The sequence below is a fragment of the Zonotrichia leucophrys genome, chromosome 8 (assembly GCF_028769735.1).
Source record: "Zonotrichia leucophrys gambelii isolate GWCS_2022_RI chromosome 8, RI_Zleu_2.0, whole genome shotgun sequence".
Classification (NCBI taxonomy): Eukaryota; Metazoa; Chordata; class Aves; order Passeriformes; family Passerellidae; genus Zonotrichia; species Zonotrichia leucophrys.
This window is the reverse complement of record NC_088178.1, coordinates 9,256,191-9,275,310: the sequence shown is the minus strand read 5'-3', so window position 1 is coordinate 9,275,310 and position 19,120 is coordinate 9,256,191. Positions and strand designations below refer to the sequence as shown.

The window sequence follows — 19,120 nt, the reverse complement described above, 5'->3', positions numbered from 1 at the left end:
TCCAGCAAGAAATAGTAAAAATATCAAAATTGTAACATACAAAACATCATTATGAAAAAATATATCCTGTACCAATTAAAATCTACACATATAATTATCAAAGTATTTTTCAATTCTGAAAAGAGGTTGGAGGCATTCATGGAATAGTCCTTTAAATAAATGTAAGCATAAGAAACAGATATAAAAGCACTCAGTATTTTAAGCTCTAAGAGTAAACAGGATGTGTTTTCCACCAGAACCATTTCAATGATCAAATGCCAATCTCCAAACTCCTATAGGAGTATCAGATTAATATATGTGGAGCAACAAGGACACCTTGAGGACACTTAGAAAAATGCAAAAATTTCTATTCTGCATTGATATGGGAGGACTTACACATCCTTTGTAAGTCAGAATTCCTTGGAATTACCACATGATGTAAATTATAAACTCTTAAAACTGTTTGGCAAACTCCCACAAGTCCCACGAGTATTATTAATGCTCTCATTAGTCCTGAAATACTAGAATATATGCTTACCTATAGGTTCACTTACTTGCTAGTAGTTTTGAGGATAGACCTGTTCTTGCAACTTAATAATCATGTTCTGAGTTGCTTTCCTCCTTGTTACAGAAATAAAAAATTTTGCTTTGCGCTCCTCAGCATAGTATTAAACTGTACATGTTTTTAAAAGGAAAAGTAAAAAACAGTGAAGATTTCTGAAGAAGTATTAAATGCAAATCTACACAAAAATTAAAATTCCACAGTTCTTTGTCACTCTCTACAAGTTTCAAGTATTCCTTTAAATTTGTACCTTTCAAAAACCAAAAATAACTAAAATTAAAAAAAAAAAGTGGGAAGAAGAAGAAATCTTATACCTCCCATTTTGCTTAAGTTTTTTGCTGGCAAAAAAGCACTTTTTTTTAACCTAGCTCTAAGTTAGAACTGCAGTTGTGGGGCCATTTGTAGAGCTTTCTGTTCCCTTAGTGCTATCTGCAGCCTTAGAACCATCACATATTTCAGGTGCCTCAATTTCCTCTGGCGGTGGTGGGGCAAGATCAGTTGTGATCAAATCAGTTTCCTGATCTGATTTTACTACTTCACTGCAAAATTCAACTTTATCTTCCTGCTGGCTATTCTTCTTTATTTGTCCATTCTGTGCAGGGTAGGTACTGGCAATGGTGTCATACAGAAATTGGTATTGTTCCTTAAAAATAAAGAGAAGAAGTTAGTTAATGGAATGCTCTGAGTCCAAGAATTAATCCTTTCTTTCTTTTTCCTCTTACATTTTAGAAATGTAGCATGTAGTTGGACAAGCAAGACTGCATATGAAGCACTTCCACAGTTTTTGGCATAGAGAGCGTCGTTCCTATGGTTTATTCTGACTTCATGTGTACATAACATCTCTGAAACTGTCTGCATCAGATATTCCAAGCTGTCACTCAGTGCCCTTTTGGTTCATAAAGTACCAAAAATATGTTTTTTAGAGTACCTAAGTTGCAAATAACATGTATTATACTGAGTCAGGAAGGCCATGTAATAACCTGTCCATATTGATGACACCCAGGTCTGGTTTGTGGTAATTGCACAGAGTGTGCCACAGTTCCTCTGGAGTGACTAAACAAAACAGTCAGTGGCTGCCAGCCTGCACATGGAGTTCATCTCCCAGCTGCAGAAAGGACACTGCTTGTACATCATGAACCACCTGTAGGAACAGCAATTTATGCCATTTGTAATTTGATACTGTACACCCTTTGCAAAGGCAGTACAGAACTGCAGCTCTGCATATCACAGACTCCTTCATTCCTATCAGCAAGTGCTGCTGCCCAAATGGTGGAGTGTGAATGTTCTGATTAGAATCAGTGCTCCCTATACAGAAACCTATGCCCAAGGTTATGGGGATATTAGTGATCATGGTAAGTAATGTCTTTTTTTTTTCTATTAATTCATATGATTTACTTACAAAGGTGGAGACCATTCCCAGCCTGGTGCGACGAAGTGATTTTACTACTTGGAAAACATCTATTACTTCTTCTGTTTCTGCACTTTCCAAAAGGGTCATTAAAGCACAAAATAAACCAGTCTGCTGTGATCCATCACTAGAAGATGATGCAAAATACACATGTAAATTTACAAAGTAAAATCAGAAGTCTTCTGACTAAATGTTAGATACATTTTTAAAACTTTCTACTGAATTATATTTCCAAAGTATTTTTTACTGGACTGAAATTGTCACAATTAAGTATACATGTAGGATTCACACAGAACATAATTTATCCCTGAAGTACCACTTAAGGGAAGAGGGAAATTCAAAATTTGAGACTTACAGTCTCAACTATTGTTAGCAGGATTATCTTCTGGTTTTGATGGGATGCAAGGCTATTCCTGGAAATGATCCTAGAAAAGTGCACTTCTATCCTGGAGCGAGAGATGATCCTAAAAACCCTACTGGATATTCACTAGTACGTCCTGCAAGTGCACTCTGACCTAGCACAAAATAGGTGCACCAGCCAAGAGGAGCTGCTCATAGCACCTGCTGTGTGCCCACACTTGCCCAAGAAAAGTGTGCTTTCTTTTCATCACTACAATCCAAAAGGCGAAGCTTGAGCAATTCAAGGAATCTTCTTGGGAGAGCTGAGTCTCCAGACACACGGAAGGGCTTGTGAGAAAAGGTAGGCATCCCAAAATGATGGTTGCTATGTATACCCAGAACTTAGAGCTAGGTGAATGTGTGTGCTGAATTCAGACCCACCAGCAGTGGACAAGCAGTGGGACACTGCGGGTTCTCCTGCTGTCCTCAGTGACTGGTCTAGCTGGAAGTTTTTGTTTGATATTGAGAATCATGCTGACTAAATCTTTGGGGGTTTCTGGAACATCACAGCCACTCCATTGATGGTACTGATACTGATACACCTTCTGAGTTTCTTTTGTCTGCAAAACAGGAGTGGAGATGTGGTTAATGTTCAGTATAAAATACAGATTCACACAGTAACTCTTGCTGTGGATTAACAAAGGAAGAACTATGTTCCTGAGGACCTGCAGGGTGATACTTCTGCCTCATGAATATGAGGTAGGTAGACATCCAAGCTTTGTTCAAAGTACAAAAGACAGCTGATCTCCTGAGACTCCCCTACCACCATCTCAGCAACTCACTAAACAGAAAACTGGAGATAATTTATAGCATTTCTCATGATTTACTGTTGGTCTGGAAGAGAAAAATATTTCCATTTCTTAGAGCAGGAGCTCCTAGAACTGCAGAGTGAACTGTTTCTTCTCTTTCTTGAGGCTAAGTTTATAAATTTACTTTTAAATTTAAAACCTCCTTGAAAACAGCAAAGAAACTTTCACCTTCAGATGTGCAACATCAAATGCACGTATGGTATAGCTAGGACCAGAGTTTACATCTGCCATTTGAACTTCTATGCCACCATACGTTTTCTTTCCTTCTCCCCAGTACTGTGCACAGAGTTCCTAAAATGGATAAAAGTAGAAGTCAGTGATTAGCACTTAAATCCTTTTTTACTTTGCCTTCCACGTGCACTTAGAGACTGTACTGACTTTAAAGGAGTTCTGTGGTATTTTAAAATATAGCATCATACACTTTTCCCTGAAAAATTAGTTAGAAAGTAAATTAAGTAGGTAAATGATAGGGGAAAATATATTGAAAATGCAAATTCCTCACCCTATGGAAAACATTTGAGCAAGGGAACAAGAGAGTGCAGTGCAGTGTTTTGTTTGCATGTAGAGGATATTCAGTGCGTCAGTGTGCAGACAATGCCCTCACCTGATCTCCCTCCTTCAGCTCTGTCAGCATAACAATGACTTTGACTTTTCTTTGGAACACCATTTGCCAGAAGTCAGAGATAGTTTCCTGCAGTGGTCCCTGTGTTGCAATCATGGCTTTTGGACCCCAGTAACCCTATAAAAGAGATAATTTTTTTCTTCAATTAATTTGAAATATGATTGTCAAACAATACAACTCATCATTTAAGGAATACCCTGTGAAATGAATTAATGCTGTCTGTTTATAGGGAAAACATGCCTTTCACAGTAGGAATTGGTCTTACAGGAATTCTACTATCCAAATGACACTAACCTCAGTCCTCCTAAGAATATCACTTCAGACTTACAACAAGATATATTGATGCTGCAGTGGCTGAGATCTCACCCTGTCATTTTTTGAAAAGCATATTTTCAAGGGGTAAAACATTCTGTTTACACAGCCATTTCATTTTGCCACTAAGAAATTGTGTTTACACCATACAAAGTTGGTACACCAGTCAATTCACACTGAGCTTCCTAAAAATAAAGATACATTTACCCTGAATAGGTATCTAAACTGTGCAGCATTTCAAAGGATTCAGATAAATGGAACTTAGTGAGTGATTCCATTAAAATCAGTGACTTCATTTACGACCAATAATTGTTCTTCTTTGGATATATAATGATACCAAAAAACTGTTGGCTCCAATTTTCACTGGTAGGGTTTGGTCTGTGTGAATAACTATAGTCATATTTCACTAAAAGGGACAATATTAATCTGGTTCCACCTGTAGACAGATGCCCACTAATGGAAATATATGTTATCATGAGGCCAGGTGAAGGCTAATGGTTTTAAACATAGATGGATTTGCCAATCAGCCCTCAGTTCCATCTCCCTTATTTGACTAAATTCTTTTCTATTGTGATGCCAACAAGAGAGTAAGAGGTCGACCTGAAAGCTTGTGAAATTCCTATAGTGGATCCTCTCAATACATACAGTTATGAAGGAAGCATTGATGTATTTGCTGGATTCCTCACAGTCGCTGTCCTCATCCGAGGACTCATCTGAATCATGCTCAGCCTCCTTACTGCAATCTTCTTCGTGCCTGATGGGCACTCGGTTAAAGTCATCTGTGTGAGACAAAGTGTCACCGGTTAAAGTCATCTGTGTGAGACAAAGGGTCGCTGTCACAGCACACGCCCTGGGTATGGCATTTGTGGGGGCCAGGGAATAGAAAAGGCCAGTCCTTTCACAATAAACTGCAGAACCAAGGCCACCTCGTTTGAAATAAACATTCCCAATAATTCACTTTGGTAAAAAATCATCTCTTCTTTTTTAATCACTACAAGAAGTTTAGAATTTCACAGTGTTCAGAAAACTAATCAAATACTACTCTATAAGGTGATTTGCTCATTTTTTTCAAAATTTTTCTAATAGAAGAAAATAGATAAAATAAGGCAATGGAAAATACTTACAAGGAATTGAGTTGGCATTCCTATTTTTGCTTTTATTTTCATCCCGATTCCCAATGTTCTGTGTCCGCCACCCCTTATAGGAAGGCAATCGCTGAAGAAAGAGGATATTTGATATTATACTCGACTGAAATGGTTCTTGACATCATTGTCTCCCCTCAGGACTCTCACATGCAGCCTTCTTCTCTCAGTGCCTCTCTTCTTACTTTAGTTCTTTAAACTCTGGTAACATCTGAACTACCGTTTAAAAATGCCTGCTACATCATGTACAATGGCACAGGAAATCATGAACACACACACAAGTAATCATTCTGTGAGCTCCATCCTTCTTAAATATATTAATACCAAAGCAGAAATAAAGCTTCATTAGCATACAGCTTTTTTTCATGAAGGTAAAGAAACTTTCTGTGCCAGAGAAATAAAATAGCACCTAAATGATCTATTACCTGTGGTATCTCTCTAGCTCATGACTATTGTGCAAGGCCATTTTTAACATAAGTGGGAAGGAAGGGCAACTGGAATGCAAAGCTTATTTACCTGGAACTCTGCCTCCAGCAGAGAAGGCTCACTCGGGTGGTCTTTTCTTTTCAGATTGTTAAGGGAGGAATGCAGTTCTGAGAGACTGATCTCTGTTTCTCCATACTGATTGTATTCCACCAGCGCTTGATGAATAAGGATGTACTGTGACTGGTGTTTCCCATTTGAAGAGTTTACACATGAAGTTATTAAAGATTTAAAAAAAAATCATAACACTTTTTAAAATCATTATTTAAAGCTATTACTCCTGTGATAAGTGTTATTAATATTAAGCATTAATATTAAACAGATATCAAATTCAAATGTTAAAACTTTAAAATGGTGAAATAAGTTAAAAACATGCAATGCATCAGTCCATAACTTTTGTTGTACTCAACTCATATGAAAATTGCACTTGGGCAGAGGTATTTTAGAATTTTTAAAATCCAGTTTGACTCTGTAAGCTCAGTTTTGCATTTATGAATTGTATGCCAAAAAGCTGTTCTCCTTGGCTTCCTCTTCTAAAGTATGAACTTAAAGAGTTGCAGTTCCTAAAATCGAAAAATTATGTTGGAAGTTTTTTTCCCTCTTAATACTTTTCAGAGCTGTATTTTCTATGAACAGCTTCAACTGAACTGAGCAATGCCCTTGTGAGCAATACTGCTGAAGCCCTAGACCAGGAGAGTGGTGACAGGAGTTGCAGGGAGATACCTCTACTTGGACCATGAGGCATCGCTGCCGGCGCAGTTTCACGATGTATCCATAAACATCCACTCTGCCCTCTGCGTCCAGCCCCTCCAGCATGGCATCGATCCCGATGTACGTCCCCGTGCGCCCAACGCCGGCACTGCCGTGCACAGAGGGACTTGGTTATCCACAGGCAATGCCATTGATTGGCAACACAAACAATCATCAGCTGGCATTTTTAGTATCTTTCAGTGAAAGCAAGGCCAACATGGCCAAATATGGTGCTTATAGCCAGAGCAGCTCAACATTGATCTGGCTGTTTTTCAAAAGTCTATGTATCCTCAGGTTTTATCAACCTGAATTTCTTTCATATCCTTCAAAAACAGGCCTGGTGTATCTTTTACTGCCTCATTTTCAAGTATTTAAAGTGATCCCACAAAATCTGGGATCAGACAAAGACTTTTGCCAGACCCCTGTTCTGAATAGCTTCATTACAGTCATTTAACATTACCAAATTTTTAAAAGAATAATGTATATTTACCTGCAATGAACCACGATCGGACCACTAAAAAAATTGCTGAGGGCGTTAACTCTGCGTCGGAGTTTGAGAAGGAGATGTGGATCCTCAGGGACTCCATGGTCTGGCCAGCTTGTGAATTGGATATGAGTGACATCTCTTCCAGCTGTCCTTTCTCTTCCCTAGAAAAAGTGAAGTGTGTTTTTTTTTAATATATATCAACCTATATATAAATTAGTATGTGTATACAGATGTATACATAAATCTAAATGACTAGACTAAAGCCCAAAGCATGAGACTATTGAGTGGACTTTGGTATGTTGCTGCTAGACTAAAAGAAAGGACATAAATTTTGATAACCATGATTATAAAACTAAATTAGAAAAAACCCTCAATGACATTTGTTTACTGGCCAAGATTTCATACTCCTGTACAGGCATTTTTCCATTAATTAACCTCAAAATTCTTACTCATAGTTGAGTTATCCAGTTGTGGCTATTCATGCAGTTGTTTGCCATGGTTTCAGTAATTACACATCACTATTCTACCAGAACTACAGAAGTCTCCACTTTCTTGCCATGAACCACTCTTCAATTCCCCAACCAATATCCATTTTATCTTTATTGATATGATGTCAGCTGAACAAAGAGCAGACAGTTCTAAAAATATCAGCCCTCAACCTGCTGCAATCCTTCATTTCTTAAGGGTCAGAGTAATGTCTTTGTAAATAGGTAACTTTTAACATCCTGATCTGCTCACTGACCACACAAAGTTACAGCTTTCTTTTAATCAGACCACTTCCTGAGTGAATTTTAATGCAATACGAGACAGCAGAATAGGTATTTCCAGCTGTAATCATGAATCAAGATGGGTGGATTCTGTTGCTTTGCTGAAGATCTGCCAGCAGATTTACTCTTTGAGTCTGAATGCTTTTAGCTATGATTTAGGCTCCATTTATTATCATTGAAATTTTTTTGCAAAGGGCCTGAGCTGAGCATTTAGCCTTTGATGGCAAATTTTGTTCTCAATTACACATAGACTTCAGATGTGTGAAAAAGAGCAATTAACCACCCTTAATGACTTTACACATTTCTAAATGGCGATTTAAAAACACTTATATTTATAAACACACTTGAGATCACCAGAATTTGTGATTGTCCCACTGTACAATTATCAGAAGGGGAAATGATGGTTACCAATGAGTTGCACTGATTGTAGTTGCAGAGGGTTATGCTGAGATACACACAAAGCAGCAATTTTTTTGTGTTAGAGAACAAACTAAATATATAAATACTCCACAGTGTATATACTAATTTTTACCACTTGGCAGCATATTAATAGTATAATCCTAAATACAGGTTCCAGAGGATTAAGGAAAAATACCTTTTGAAGTTGGGAAATATATATCTAACTCATATTTCTTGCAAAAAATTACATCTACGTCTAAGTTTTCCCTTAAGCTACATGATGCTTAGGAAAGTCAGCAGAGCATCTTCCACTGAGCGCTGACTCTTCTCTCTTAAAATACAGACTCCAAATTGACACTCCAGTTCCAGTCAGTCTCACACTTTTGACTCAACTTACATTTGTGATGTGCAGTTTCTGAATGACATAGTCTGGACATGTTTTACTTTCATAGATCTTCACAATGATGTCCCCATACGTTGCAGTCCCGTTCTCCATTGATGGCCAGTACTGGGCACATTTGTTCTGTGAAGAGAGATAAAGTAAAGTAAGTGATGTGGTGATGTGGCAGAGAACTGAAAGCTAGAAAAAAAACCTAATTTAAAATAAATGGCAACTCAGTTTTCCAACTTTTCAATTCCAAATATCCAACAACTCAGGTCTCTGACCTGAAATTTATGGCCATGGTATTTAACTTCAGATGTATAGTGCAGAAAAAAAAATCCTGTACACTAGTGAAACAATGAAGAGTGACTGCTACTGTTGCCTGATGGCTGGAGAAATATTTGCAGCTACTTCCATGCCTTGTTTTTCAGTCTTCAATGAGGGTTGCTGCTCCTGCCTGCCTATAACATCAGCTTGGGTGTGCTGTAGATCTGCAGGCTGTCAACATCTTTAACTGCAGTTAAAACAGCAGTTCCCCTTCTTCCTGCTGTACCTGGAATAAGGAACAAAAGCAGGCCAGAAGCACCCAGCCATCCACTTAAAAAAGGCAACAGAGCTAAAATATTCTTTCTAGGATCTACTGAGAGCACTGCCAGATTATCAAGAATAGACAGGAGAAAAATAGAAACCATACCTTTTCTGACAGATCTTTGAGGAGCTACAGTTCTACCATGAGCCCTTTTCTGGATTAATTAGCCATAATTTGGAAGCTCACCCTCTGCTACATACTGCTGTGACTAAAGTGATATTTTCAGGTTAGACTGGTAATTCATAAGGCAACACTCTTTTGGCATGCTTTCCAACACAGGTTCTGCCACAATGAGAGAACAGCAAAGATTGAAAAAAAAAGTACTTAAGAAGAGTATGTAATTCAGCACAGCACAGCAATCCACTTGGTTTTCAGGAAAAAGAAGGAGGGAAAATAGAAGGAGGGAAGGACAGATCTTTCTCACCCTCTTTCCTTCCTCACAGCGAGTCACCATGACAATAATGGTTGCCTTCTGTTCCCAGATCATTCTCCAGAAATCATCTGTGGTTTCATCCTTGGGGCCTAGAAGGAGATAATTTAAGGGACTTTTTCAGAGTGCAGCCACATGGAAAAACACCTTCATGCTTAGCCAGGCAATCTGAATAGCTAACCAGAAATCATACAAAAAACAGTCACACACTTGATTTCATTATGGCTGCTGCCACTAGGCTACGGCATTTGAAAACTCTCATCTGTATCTTTAGTGCATAGCTATGAAATCTGAAAACTTCTGGTGTAAAATCATATAACATGAGAAAACTGTCTTTAAACTACCCTTTATTAATTGTCACAAAATTCCCTAAGCAAAAACTCATTGACTAGTTTGTCATATTAAATTTCAAAATGTCAGATCTTAATTTTTCCTTTAAGATTACTAATAGGATTTTACTACTCTAAAAAAATGGGTGAATAAGATTATAAATTACCTTGTGCAGCAATATATTTTCTTGGTTCTTTGAAGCCCTGTGAGAAGTACATTGTTATCAACTTTTAGAAAAAAAGCATCTACAATATAAAAGGTTTGCAACTTTAAAAATAAATTCAATATGCAACAATTCAATAATACCAAATACATTACAAAGGTGAAAGCAACCCCAATGGAAATCCTCCAAGGTACTGATGCTTCAAATGCACAGCCTACAGGATTTCTTCCATAGTGTCTAAGACTTTTTTAAAGTAAAAGTCACTCACATCAATATAACTTGCATTGATATAGTCTGATCCTGGATCTCCTGGCATCTCTGAGAGCTCAACACGGTTATGGTCATCTGTTTAAATCATTTAAACCAAAACAATTATATTATCTCAAGGCAGTGACAAATCAAACATATATAAACCATGTTAAAATTATTACAAATACTCACATGGAAGAATATCAATGTAACGGTTTTTGTTCTGATTATGGCTCTTTTTGGCCTCCTTTATAGAAAATTTACTGAAGACTCTAGGAATACTCTGTAAAATACAAAATTTATTTTATTAGTTAAGCCTAGATTTAAAATAGTCAAATGAATATGGAAATAATTTGGAATTACTGAATCTGGAAGGTAACATTATACCTCATAAGATATTACTTCATACATTTCTTATATCTAAAGTTTAAAAAAACCTTCTCCTTAATATAGTTGGTATATATCTCCACAATTAAATATTATTTATATCCCCATGGCTATGCAGTAAGACAAAACTTTAAAAATATGTATTAAAAGGCACTTTAGGATGAGAGGTACTTAGACTGCATACTTTATACTTTTGCTGAAGAACACCTTCAGGAAAAAAAAGAGTATTTTCATCTTACAATGGGGAGAGACTGGTAGCAAAATTAACTGAGGACTATTTGACCTTAACTTATACTATTTGACCTTTCTACATAATTTCTTTCTAACTAGTATAAATACAACAGTACATGTACTTCAAACATGCTCTGGGATGGAATTCTTCCAACCATCTGGATAAAAACCTGTGGTATATTTTGAGTGAATGACAAACCTGAAATTCTTCCAAGAAGAGCCTTCCTTCATCTGCAATCTTCCTCTTGTATGTGTCCAGCAATAGCTCTGAGGGTATTGGCTCTATATTGAGAAGTTGCTTGTCATCATCTTTAACTGTGTAAATAAGTCAAATGTTTATTGTTACTGATGTTGAAAATGTTCATTACACTTCAGTAAACGTGATTCTAAAACTGCCAGATAAATGAACAAAAGAACTAAACTCTTTCTTTTAGCTTGGATACACCAAGTTATTTTTATAAAACTGGTGTTGCCTGAGGCAGCTGTGAGCAAACAGGCTGTGGGAATAAGAGAACTTTTCCAGCTCTGCTGCCTGACTGGAGACACCTCTGGAGGAGGTCACATGCAGGGACAGCACATCAATACTTTTGCACAAAATGGTGACTGCCATATTCAGGGCACAGCAACTACCTCAGCAGCCACAACAGTCCCACAGCCTTGCCTTCTGCCTCAGTTCTGCTCAGTCTTTGTCAGTGATTAAAACAGAACCACATGCATCACCTAACTTTCCACATTTTCTCCAATCTGTGTTCTGAGTTGTAATAATCTGCAATATCATCTTGAATGAAAAAAAAAAACAAACAATTGAACAACTTTTAACACCTCTTATTAGACATATATTAATTTTTCATTTACATTGAAAAGTTGTGTCTAAGCATATGGATTTGAATTTCAACTAAGTCCTACTTTCCATTTAATGCTTTCTTTATTTGCTGCAAATTTTAGTGTTCCAAATTATTTTTTTCTTGAAACTTTCTGGTATTGACTGATCATGTCCTTCTTCACAGGTTTTGAAATCTTGTGTAAAAAGGCGCACAAAATTTTCAGTCTTTGGGATTTAAAAGCCTTCAAAATTTTTCAGTAAAAAAAATAACTGGCTAGTGTTCAGTCTCTTGTTTTGGAAAAAGGTGCACAGAAAAGGGGAATTATATTTTAAACTAGATTTTATTCTGGACTTATTCTCACTGTTAAACATATCACAAACATTGTCTGGGATAACTAACTGGGTTTTTAATTGACTAATAAATAAGAATTTTTCAAACACTGATGAACTTTCAGTTCACTCAAGTATAAATACTTCTTTTATGTATTTACTGAAGTATTTTTGTCCACCATATAAGGTGTTATCATTTTGATATCTGTAATCTGTATATGCAACCTAGAATGCAAATAACCCAAAGTCCGTAGCAAGACCTGAGCCTAATTTTATTTCCATTTGCTAAATGGAAATAAATATGAATTGCTAAATATATAGATATACTCACCTGCAACAAGGTTCACGCCTTCCGAAGAATTGCTGGAAGAAGCAAAAGCACCTGTAAATGCTTTGACTAGTAAGATATACATAATAATAAGTTAATAAAATCAGTGAAACAAGAGTTCTACACCTGGGATTATGCAGAGGTGCTTGGGATCCTTGTCCTCCTGCCCTCCTGCCCCAAGGCAGAGAAACAAGGTGGCCACATCAAAAACCTGTAGTGCCTGCATGACTTTGCCTATCTCACCTACAACAAATGTGTTTACTTTCTTCACTGAAGTGACTGCTCACACCATCTTCTCTTCTCTTGCTAGTGACAGAAAACTAACACATACACAAAGTACAGGAAATTGAAATGCTAAGTAGCCACAGGCATCAGGGAATGCAATGGCCATCCTTCTATTGCCATCCTCTGTGCTACAGAGCTGCTGAGCCATCGAGAGGGCACTGTAATAACAACACCTCCCTGAGCTATTGTTTAGAGTGAACAAGTATTTAAAAGAGTTCCAAGAAAGTGTGGATTATTTTCATTACTTTTGATTTAAATCATGAAGGAAATGTTTTCCAGATATCTGTGATTTTTTTTTTCACAAAACTAGGGACAAGTAATTTTGTTCTGCACCCCAAACAAGGGTAGAGCAGTGAGATTTTAAATCTATTTCGCTATATTTGTTCTGCTGACAAACACCAAAAAATTAGTTTCTTTTAAAATGATTTAAAGGTAAAAGGATACCTTTTCCCAGGTTTAATGAAACATCAAATTTGTACCATTTTGTCATTACCCACTGTGTAATCTTGTGGAAAAACCAAAGCCACACCCATGGCCCTTCCATTTATGTAAGAGAAGGAGACAAACATGAAGCTTACCTAAGCTTTTTTTTGTGAAGATCATAGATTTTGTACAGAACCAATATTAAAGCAATTACAGTCACAGCGATCAAGAATAGCAAGAATATAATCAAGGCTGTAGAATTATCTACCAACAGAAAAAAATTACATATATTATTTTAAAATTACTTTTAAAAAAAGAAACCTGTATACTCCCTAGAACCAGTGCTCATCAATTTTTGGGTTGGGGTCCTTTTAGAGAAAAAAAATAAACAGGTTTGAGTTTGCTATACCAAAGTAGAGGAGGGAATTTTATGTTTTCATTAAGAAAACTTTCCCTTAAATTCTCCATGTCCACCTGCCAAAATGCTACAACTCACTGGCTCAGCATTACTGTGCTTGTCTCCTGCTCTGTGTGACCTGTACAGTTCAGCTCACAGCTGTTCCTGATCTGGGAACTGGGAACCTCTGCCAAGTCACAGATGTTCAGCTCCTGAAATGCAGGATCCGAACACAGGAAAATCATCCAAAAGTGAATCATGTCAGTCAGAGAAATTACTTTCTAGTTGCATTTGAATGTTTCCTGAAGAAACCACAGCTGTGTAATAATTCTGAGTTATGATTAATGACTTGTCAACATGATCTGCTACATTAATACTGAATGGGGATATTTTTCAAATGCAGATCAAATATTAACTATAAAACAGGAAGTTTGGATTTTTAATTAGGAATAATTTAACTGAATTGACAATTTATATTATTTATATTATGCTAAAATCAAAAGGGAAAAATGCTGTACATATTTACTTACATCTGGTTTTTATACTCCCCACCACTGCTGTCCCATTGTGTTCGCCATTAAAGACAAAGATCTGCATGTAATGGGTGACAATAACAGAGATGTTCAGATATAACAAGTAAAAATTTCTGCATACAATTCTTAAAAAACAAATTAAAATGGATTTTTCAAATTCATCCCTCTATTGACAACATCATTGACAGCAGTGTCTGCTGTCAATCTCTGTATGGACATTTATGGTGCAGCTCAGGTTTCTACCCAAGTTACAGCAAGACCTGGATTCAAAAATACGGAGCTGACAGGAAAGAGAATTTAGAAAAATAGGAAACACACTTTAAAAAATAAAAAACAGATGCATCTCAAAGTAAAATCAATTTTATCTTTTATTAAGCCTCTTAAATCTGAAAAATAACTGTGCAATATATAAAAACCTCATTTGCTGCAGTAGTAAATATACAAATAGTCCACTGAATTTGATGGTGTTAGTTCAAATTTATGTATGGGTAGGTAATTAATAGAAATTTAATTAAATAGGGTGTTTTCTTGCATCTTTAACTTTTGGGTACTTTAAATGGTGTTAAAACACATTGTTCAACTGTGTTTGTTTTGTCATATATTTAATATTTATTTGATCTTTTATATTTCTTTAATGGAAATTCCTGACAGGTCTAAAAGACAGCTTGCAGTCAAATATTTCACACTGGGTTTTTTTTTCCTTGTGAGTTTCCTATAACTTGACCAGAGTCTTTTCATTACCAGCTAAGCCCATAAGGCTTTCTCCAGTTTTTGGGAAAGAATTAAGCAAAATATCTGCAAAGCAGAAGCCAGGATTTAGAGGTGCAGAAACAAATTCCTCCTGTAAGGAAAACTGCTCACTGAAAGTGGTGAACAAAAACCTTTAAATGGCACAGTGGTTCTGTGCTACTGGGACAATGCAAGGATCTTTTGCTCCTACAGGACCACATCGTAATTTTTCAAATATAAAGCTCTCTGAGCAGCATCTGTTGGAAAAAGCCTGACAAAATATTGACATGAAACTGAGATTACTCAAGTTCCCTGATACTGCATTTGTGCAGGTCAAGTCAGAGAAGGAGGAAAAGACTGTGGGGAATAAGCGAAACTGCTTCCTAAAAGTAATAAACTGGTTACTTTCTTGCCTAAACTTAACTGAGAGGAGCTATCAGGATATAAGAAATATTCCTACTGGCCATATTAAGGGAATCACACAAGACCATTGGTTTTGCAGGCAACCTCAAAAGGGTGAAACGGCTGACAGAAAATTGCAGCAAAGTGAAGGCATAAACAGAGGATGCTATATTTTGTATGGACACAAGGACTGGCTTGTAAGAGGCTGATGTAATGGCATGCAAAAGGATCTGAACTGCTTTACACTAATTAGGCCCTGAAGAACCAAAAATCTTCATTCTTTAAATGGAATATGTTTTAAAAACTAAAATATCTGTCATACTCAAGAAAGTGTTTTAATCTTATGAGCCAAGTACAATCTATTCTGCTTGAATTTTTCTTGCTGTTAGAACCTATGTGGAATAGCACACCAGGGATTGCTTGATAGGTTAGGCACCTATGCATTTTAGTTCCAAAATAATAATTACTTTTTTATACGTGAGGCCTATATATTAAAAATTTACTTCTCTGCCACCAAATTTACCTTTTTCCCCTAAAATCAAGCATAACATACTTACACAGTGAAAATGCAGCAATATTTTATATATTTTAATGCAATAAGCTAACTTACCTTAAATGTATAGTTTTTCAGGTAAAGGAGATTTTCTCTTTTAAATTCACATTTGCTTTTCTTTTCAGGTTCTTCATCATTCTCCCAAATCAATATAAATTCTGCATATGGTCCAAACACACTTTGGTTTTTGCATGTAATATGGACAGCATTATTATCTATCAATGTTGCTTTAACGTTCTTCACTTCTTCTGGTACTGTAGACAAAAAAAAGGGTTACTTGCTCTATTCTCATCATTTCAAGCTCAACATTTCAAGCTGTATGTGCTCATGTCTGTTTCCTGTCTTCTCTCAATAACTTCATATATTTTCTTGCTTAAAAATTTCAGTCCCAATTTAATAAGTAACAAGATAAATAATCAACTTTGACTTAATCATGAGCTTATCTAAGCTGAAACAGATGTGATGTGGAAATGAAATGCTCTACTGACAGACTGCAAAAATAGTGTGATGGCAACTCTCTCTTACATCTGACATCACTTTCTCATTTGAGGAACATGGGGCAACAGACAAGACAGGAGAAAAAAAAGAGCTCTCCATGTGAATATTTGTTTCAAAACTATTTTAAATGAAATTTCTCCCAGAAGTCACTAGTATATTCTAATATTTAGAACAGTGTCCTTACACCTAAGTCTGGCTTAAAGCCACAAGAACTTGTTAATGATACAGAATCTGTTAAGTCTAATCTGTGGTTTTAAACTCTAGTTTCTTCTGTTGCTGCAAATGTTGCAGGCTTCAGACTGAGGGGCACAGCCAAGGGACCTTTCACTATGAGCTGGTAAAACCTTTCAGAAAGTAAATGAGGCAACCTTTGTAAGGCAGCCACATTTCAGAAGCCATATATCAGTAGCCACATTTCAGTAGAACACCACCATGGAAATTTTCTACAAAAGCATGTCAACTTGCAAAACAGCATATTGAGCAAAAATAAAACCAAAAAACTGCAGCTGATTTTTTCTTCATGTGAAGAGCTAAGATATATAAGGCTCTAAAAGCAGATCAAATATCCCAGGTGAGGAGAGCCAGGATATTTGACTTGTCTGAATGTGAGGTTACATCACAGCTGATCATTTTATGCACAGGGCAGATCTGTTAGATTCCTATCCCACATGCTGCTGAGAGAGATGTGACAAGGAGAAAGTGAACATTTCTGGAGGCAATGTTTGTTGAAGATGAAAACATCTTTTATAAAATGTAGGGGTTTTCCTGCTTCCAAGGACTTTGTTGGACAGTGTTCCACTGTTATATTCTTCAGTTCAGTGTTCCACTGTTATATTCTTCAGTTCAAGAAGCCATAAAACTCTTCCACATCCTGCCTGACTCGTTATTAACTGTTGTGACAGTTGAGAAGGTCTAATCAATACCATTAATTCATGATGCAACGCATTATTTTTGCAAAAAATAAGGGAAATGAGGTTGTTGGCACATCCATAAACTTATTTGAAGACTTCAATCTTCACATGAGTTATTAAAATGAGTGGTATGCAGAAAGTGGGGGGTTCAAAAGATAATATGCTCAAACTAGATTTTTGGAGAGAAAAGAACCACAGTCATGCTCATATTAGGGCTGCCTAAAAATTAAAGCCATATTTAAATTTGTATTGCAGTGAAGTCTCAGATCAACCTGTTTATATTTTTCAGTAAATTAATTTATCACCTTTTTTTTGTGGGGCTTCAGGTGACAATTCTGATCCCTGTACACTTCAAACTATACATTTGAAAGGATAGCCCCAAAAAGATGCACAGACCTTTCTGTCAGCAGAAGGGATGACACACATTTTTTCATTCTTAACCTAATGTTGGAAGCTGTGTACAGGTACATCCAAACTAACTGATATCCATTACAAATTGACAGTGTTGGTGTAGCCTGGGTATACTTCAAGCAAATAAGTAACTACACAACAGAAGTCTTCATGCCACAAAGAAAAAATTAAACTTTTTTATTATCTTTTTGTTTAATTCAATTTTTTTAATTTATATTGGGATAGAATGCTTCCTAAAGAATTCACAAGACTTTCAAATAATGAAATCTTCTTTTAAGAATTATATATATAAAAGAAAAATAATCATATTAAGTGCATAATAAAAAATAGATCAACTAAGTAATTTTTAAAGGGACACTAATTATATGAATGTCAGTACCATTATTTTAATCAGTTTCTTGGCTAATAGTAATACTATGTATGAAATACAATGAAGTACACTAGGAAAGTACAAATTCTTTGTATTAGTATCAGCCTAGGTCATAAGAGTTAGCAAGAAGATTTACCTCCTGCATCTGTTGTAAATTCACGGCTTTCGCTTCTACCTTTAAGAAGGGAATTGCGTTTGTTGATTGTATATGCAGTCACAGATACAGAAGCACTGGTATAAGGTTCAAATCCATTGAAAGAATAGTGAGTTGTGTTAGTTGTGTTGATTTCTCCGTGATGAAACTCTGAAAAATGAAATTAATGAAATTAATTAAATCTGTGTTAGGAGCACAGGAACTCTTACACTTTATCAGAGCTACCTGAAACCACTGTCATGTGTACTTCTATTTTAATTACCTTATTCTGGTTGCTTTGCTTTGCTTACCAATGCTAAGTGAAGGCTCAGGAAGAAGAGGAAATACATAAATACAAAAAGAGTATTTACATATAAAGATTCCTTGAAATGTAAGATGGCCTAGACCAGCATATCTGGAAGGAGTGGCCATTTAGCAAAGACAATCCCCTGGCTATAATCATCTAAACTTGTTTATGCCTAACTGCCATGCATTTGTGCCGACTGAAGGGAAACAGGGTCATGCCCTGACATGGTAAACTGAATAACCTCAACTGAAAATTCAACTGGAACAACCTTAAATGAAGGAAATTTTAACATTTGTCTAGAATAAATTGCAGTGTAAAGAGAGTCCAATAGGACTTCACCAGTGCATTATGCCTGGTGCTCTGTAATTATGTACATGCAATGAATTATTTAATTACTTACTTTTGCCTTCCTCCCAGAAATCCACAAAGTAGCCATCTATGGGACCGTTGGAAGTGTTCCCAGGTGCTGTCCAATGAACTGTTACACCTGTCATATTTTTATGTACTACTTGAAGGTTTTGTGGTGCTTCTGGGACTGTTGTAAAAGAAAGATAACAATAATTTGCAATGAATGAAAATAAAAGTATTCCTCCTTTGACCTATTTTGATTAATTAGGTGAAATTTCATCTGACACTAAAGCAAGATACCAACAACATGTAATTTTTTTTGTACTCTATTTCAAGAAGGTATACATAAGTATAAACTGAGTATATGTAAAAGCATCATATTACAGTAATTTCATACGTTTATTTAATTCAGGACAAGGTGAATACAGCAACATCACATTTTACTAAAATTGTCCTATG

The 19,120-nt window shown here is 36.2% G+C and overlaps 1 protein-coding gene across 4 annotated transcripts in view; it reads right to left on the bottom strand.

The window, feature by feature from the left end:
• The window catches only part of PTPRC (protein tyrosine phosphatase receptor type C), a 75,753-nt gene continuing 56,633 nt past the window's right edge, over positions 1-19,120 (bottom strand). For all 4 annotated transcript variants that reach the window (XM_064720279.1, XM_064720280.1, XM_064720278.1 and 1 more), the window contains 22 exons: positions 18,714-18,848; positions 18,010-18,177; positions 15,741-15,937; positions 13,997-14,057; positions 13,225-13,333; positions 12,365-12,396; positions 11,080-11,195; positions 10,455-10,545; positions 10,282-10,358; positions 10,017-10,053; positions 9,515-9,612; positions 8,517-8,642; positions 6,957-7,114; positions 6,440-6,575; positions 5,750-5,899; positions 5,216-5,306; positions 4,737-4,870; positions 3,762-3,896; positions 3,326-3,448; positions 2,730-2,908; positions 1,941-2,076; positions 1-1,184 (listed from right to left, as the gene is read on the bottom strand). In XM_064720279.1, coding sequence (XP_064576349.1) covers positions 912-1,184; positions 1,941-2,076; positions 2,730-2,908; positions 3,326-3,448; positions 3,762-3,896; positions 4,737-4,870; positions 5,216-5,306; positions 5,750-5,899; positions 6,440-6,575; positions 6,957-7,114; positions 8,517-8,642; positions 9,515-9,612; positions 10,017-10,053; positions 10,282-10,358; positions 10,455-10,545; positions 11,080-11,195; positions 12,365-12,396; positions 13,225-13,333; positions 13,997-14,057; positions 15,741-15,937; positions 18,010-18,177; positions 18,714-18,848 — 2,762 coding nt within the window. In that variant the 3' untranslated portion in view covers positions 1-911. The remainder of the gene's footprint in view (positions 1,185-1,940; positions 2,077-2,729; positions 2,909-3,325; positions 3,449-3,761; positions 3,897-4,736; positions 4,871-5,215; positions 5,307-5,749; positions 5,900-6,439; positions 6,576-6,956; positions 7,115-8,516; positions 8,643-9,514; positions 9,613-10,016; positions 10,054-10,281; positions 10,359-10,454; positions 10,546-11,079; positions 11,196-12,364; positions 12,397-13,224; positions 13,334-13,996; positions 14,058-15,740; positions 15,938-18,009; positions 18,178-18,713; positions 18,849-19,120) is intronic.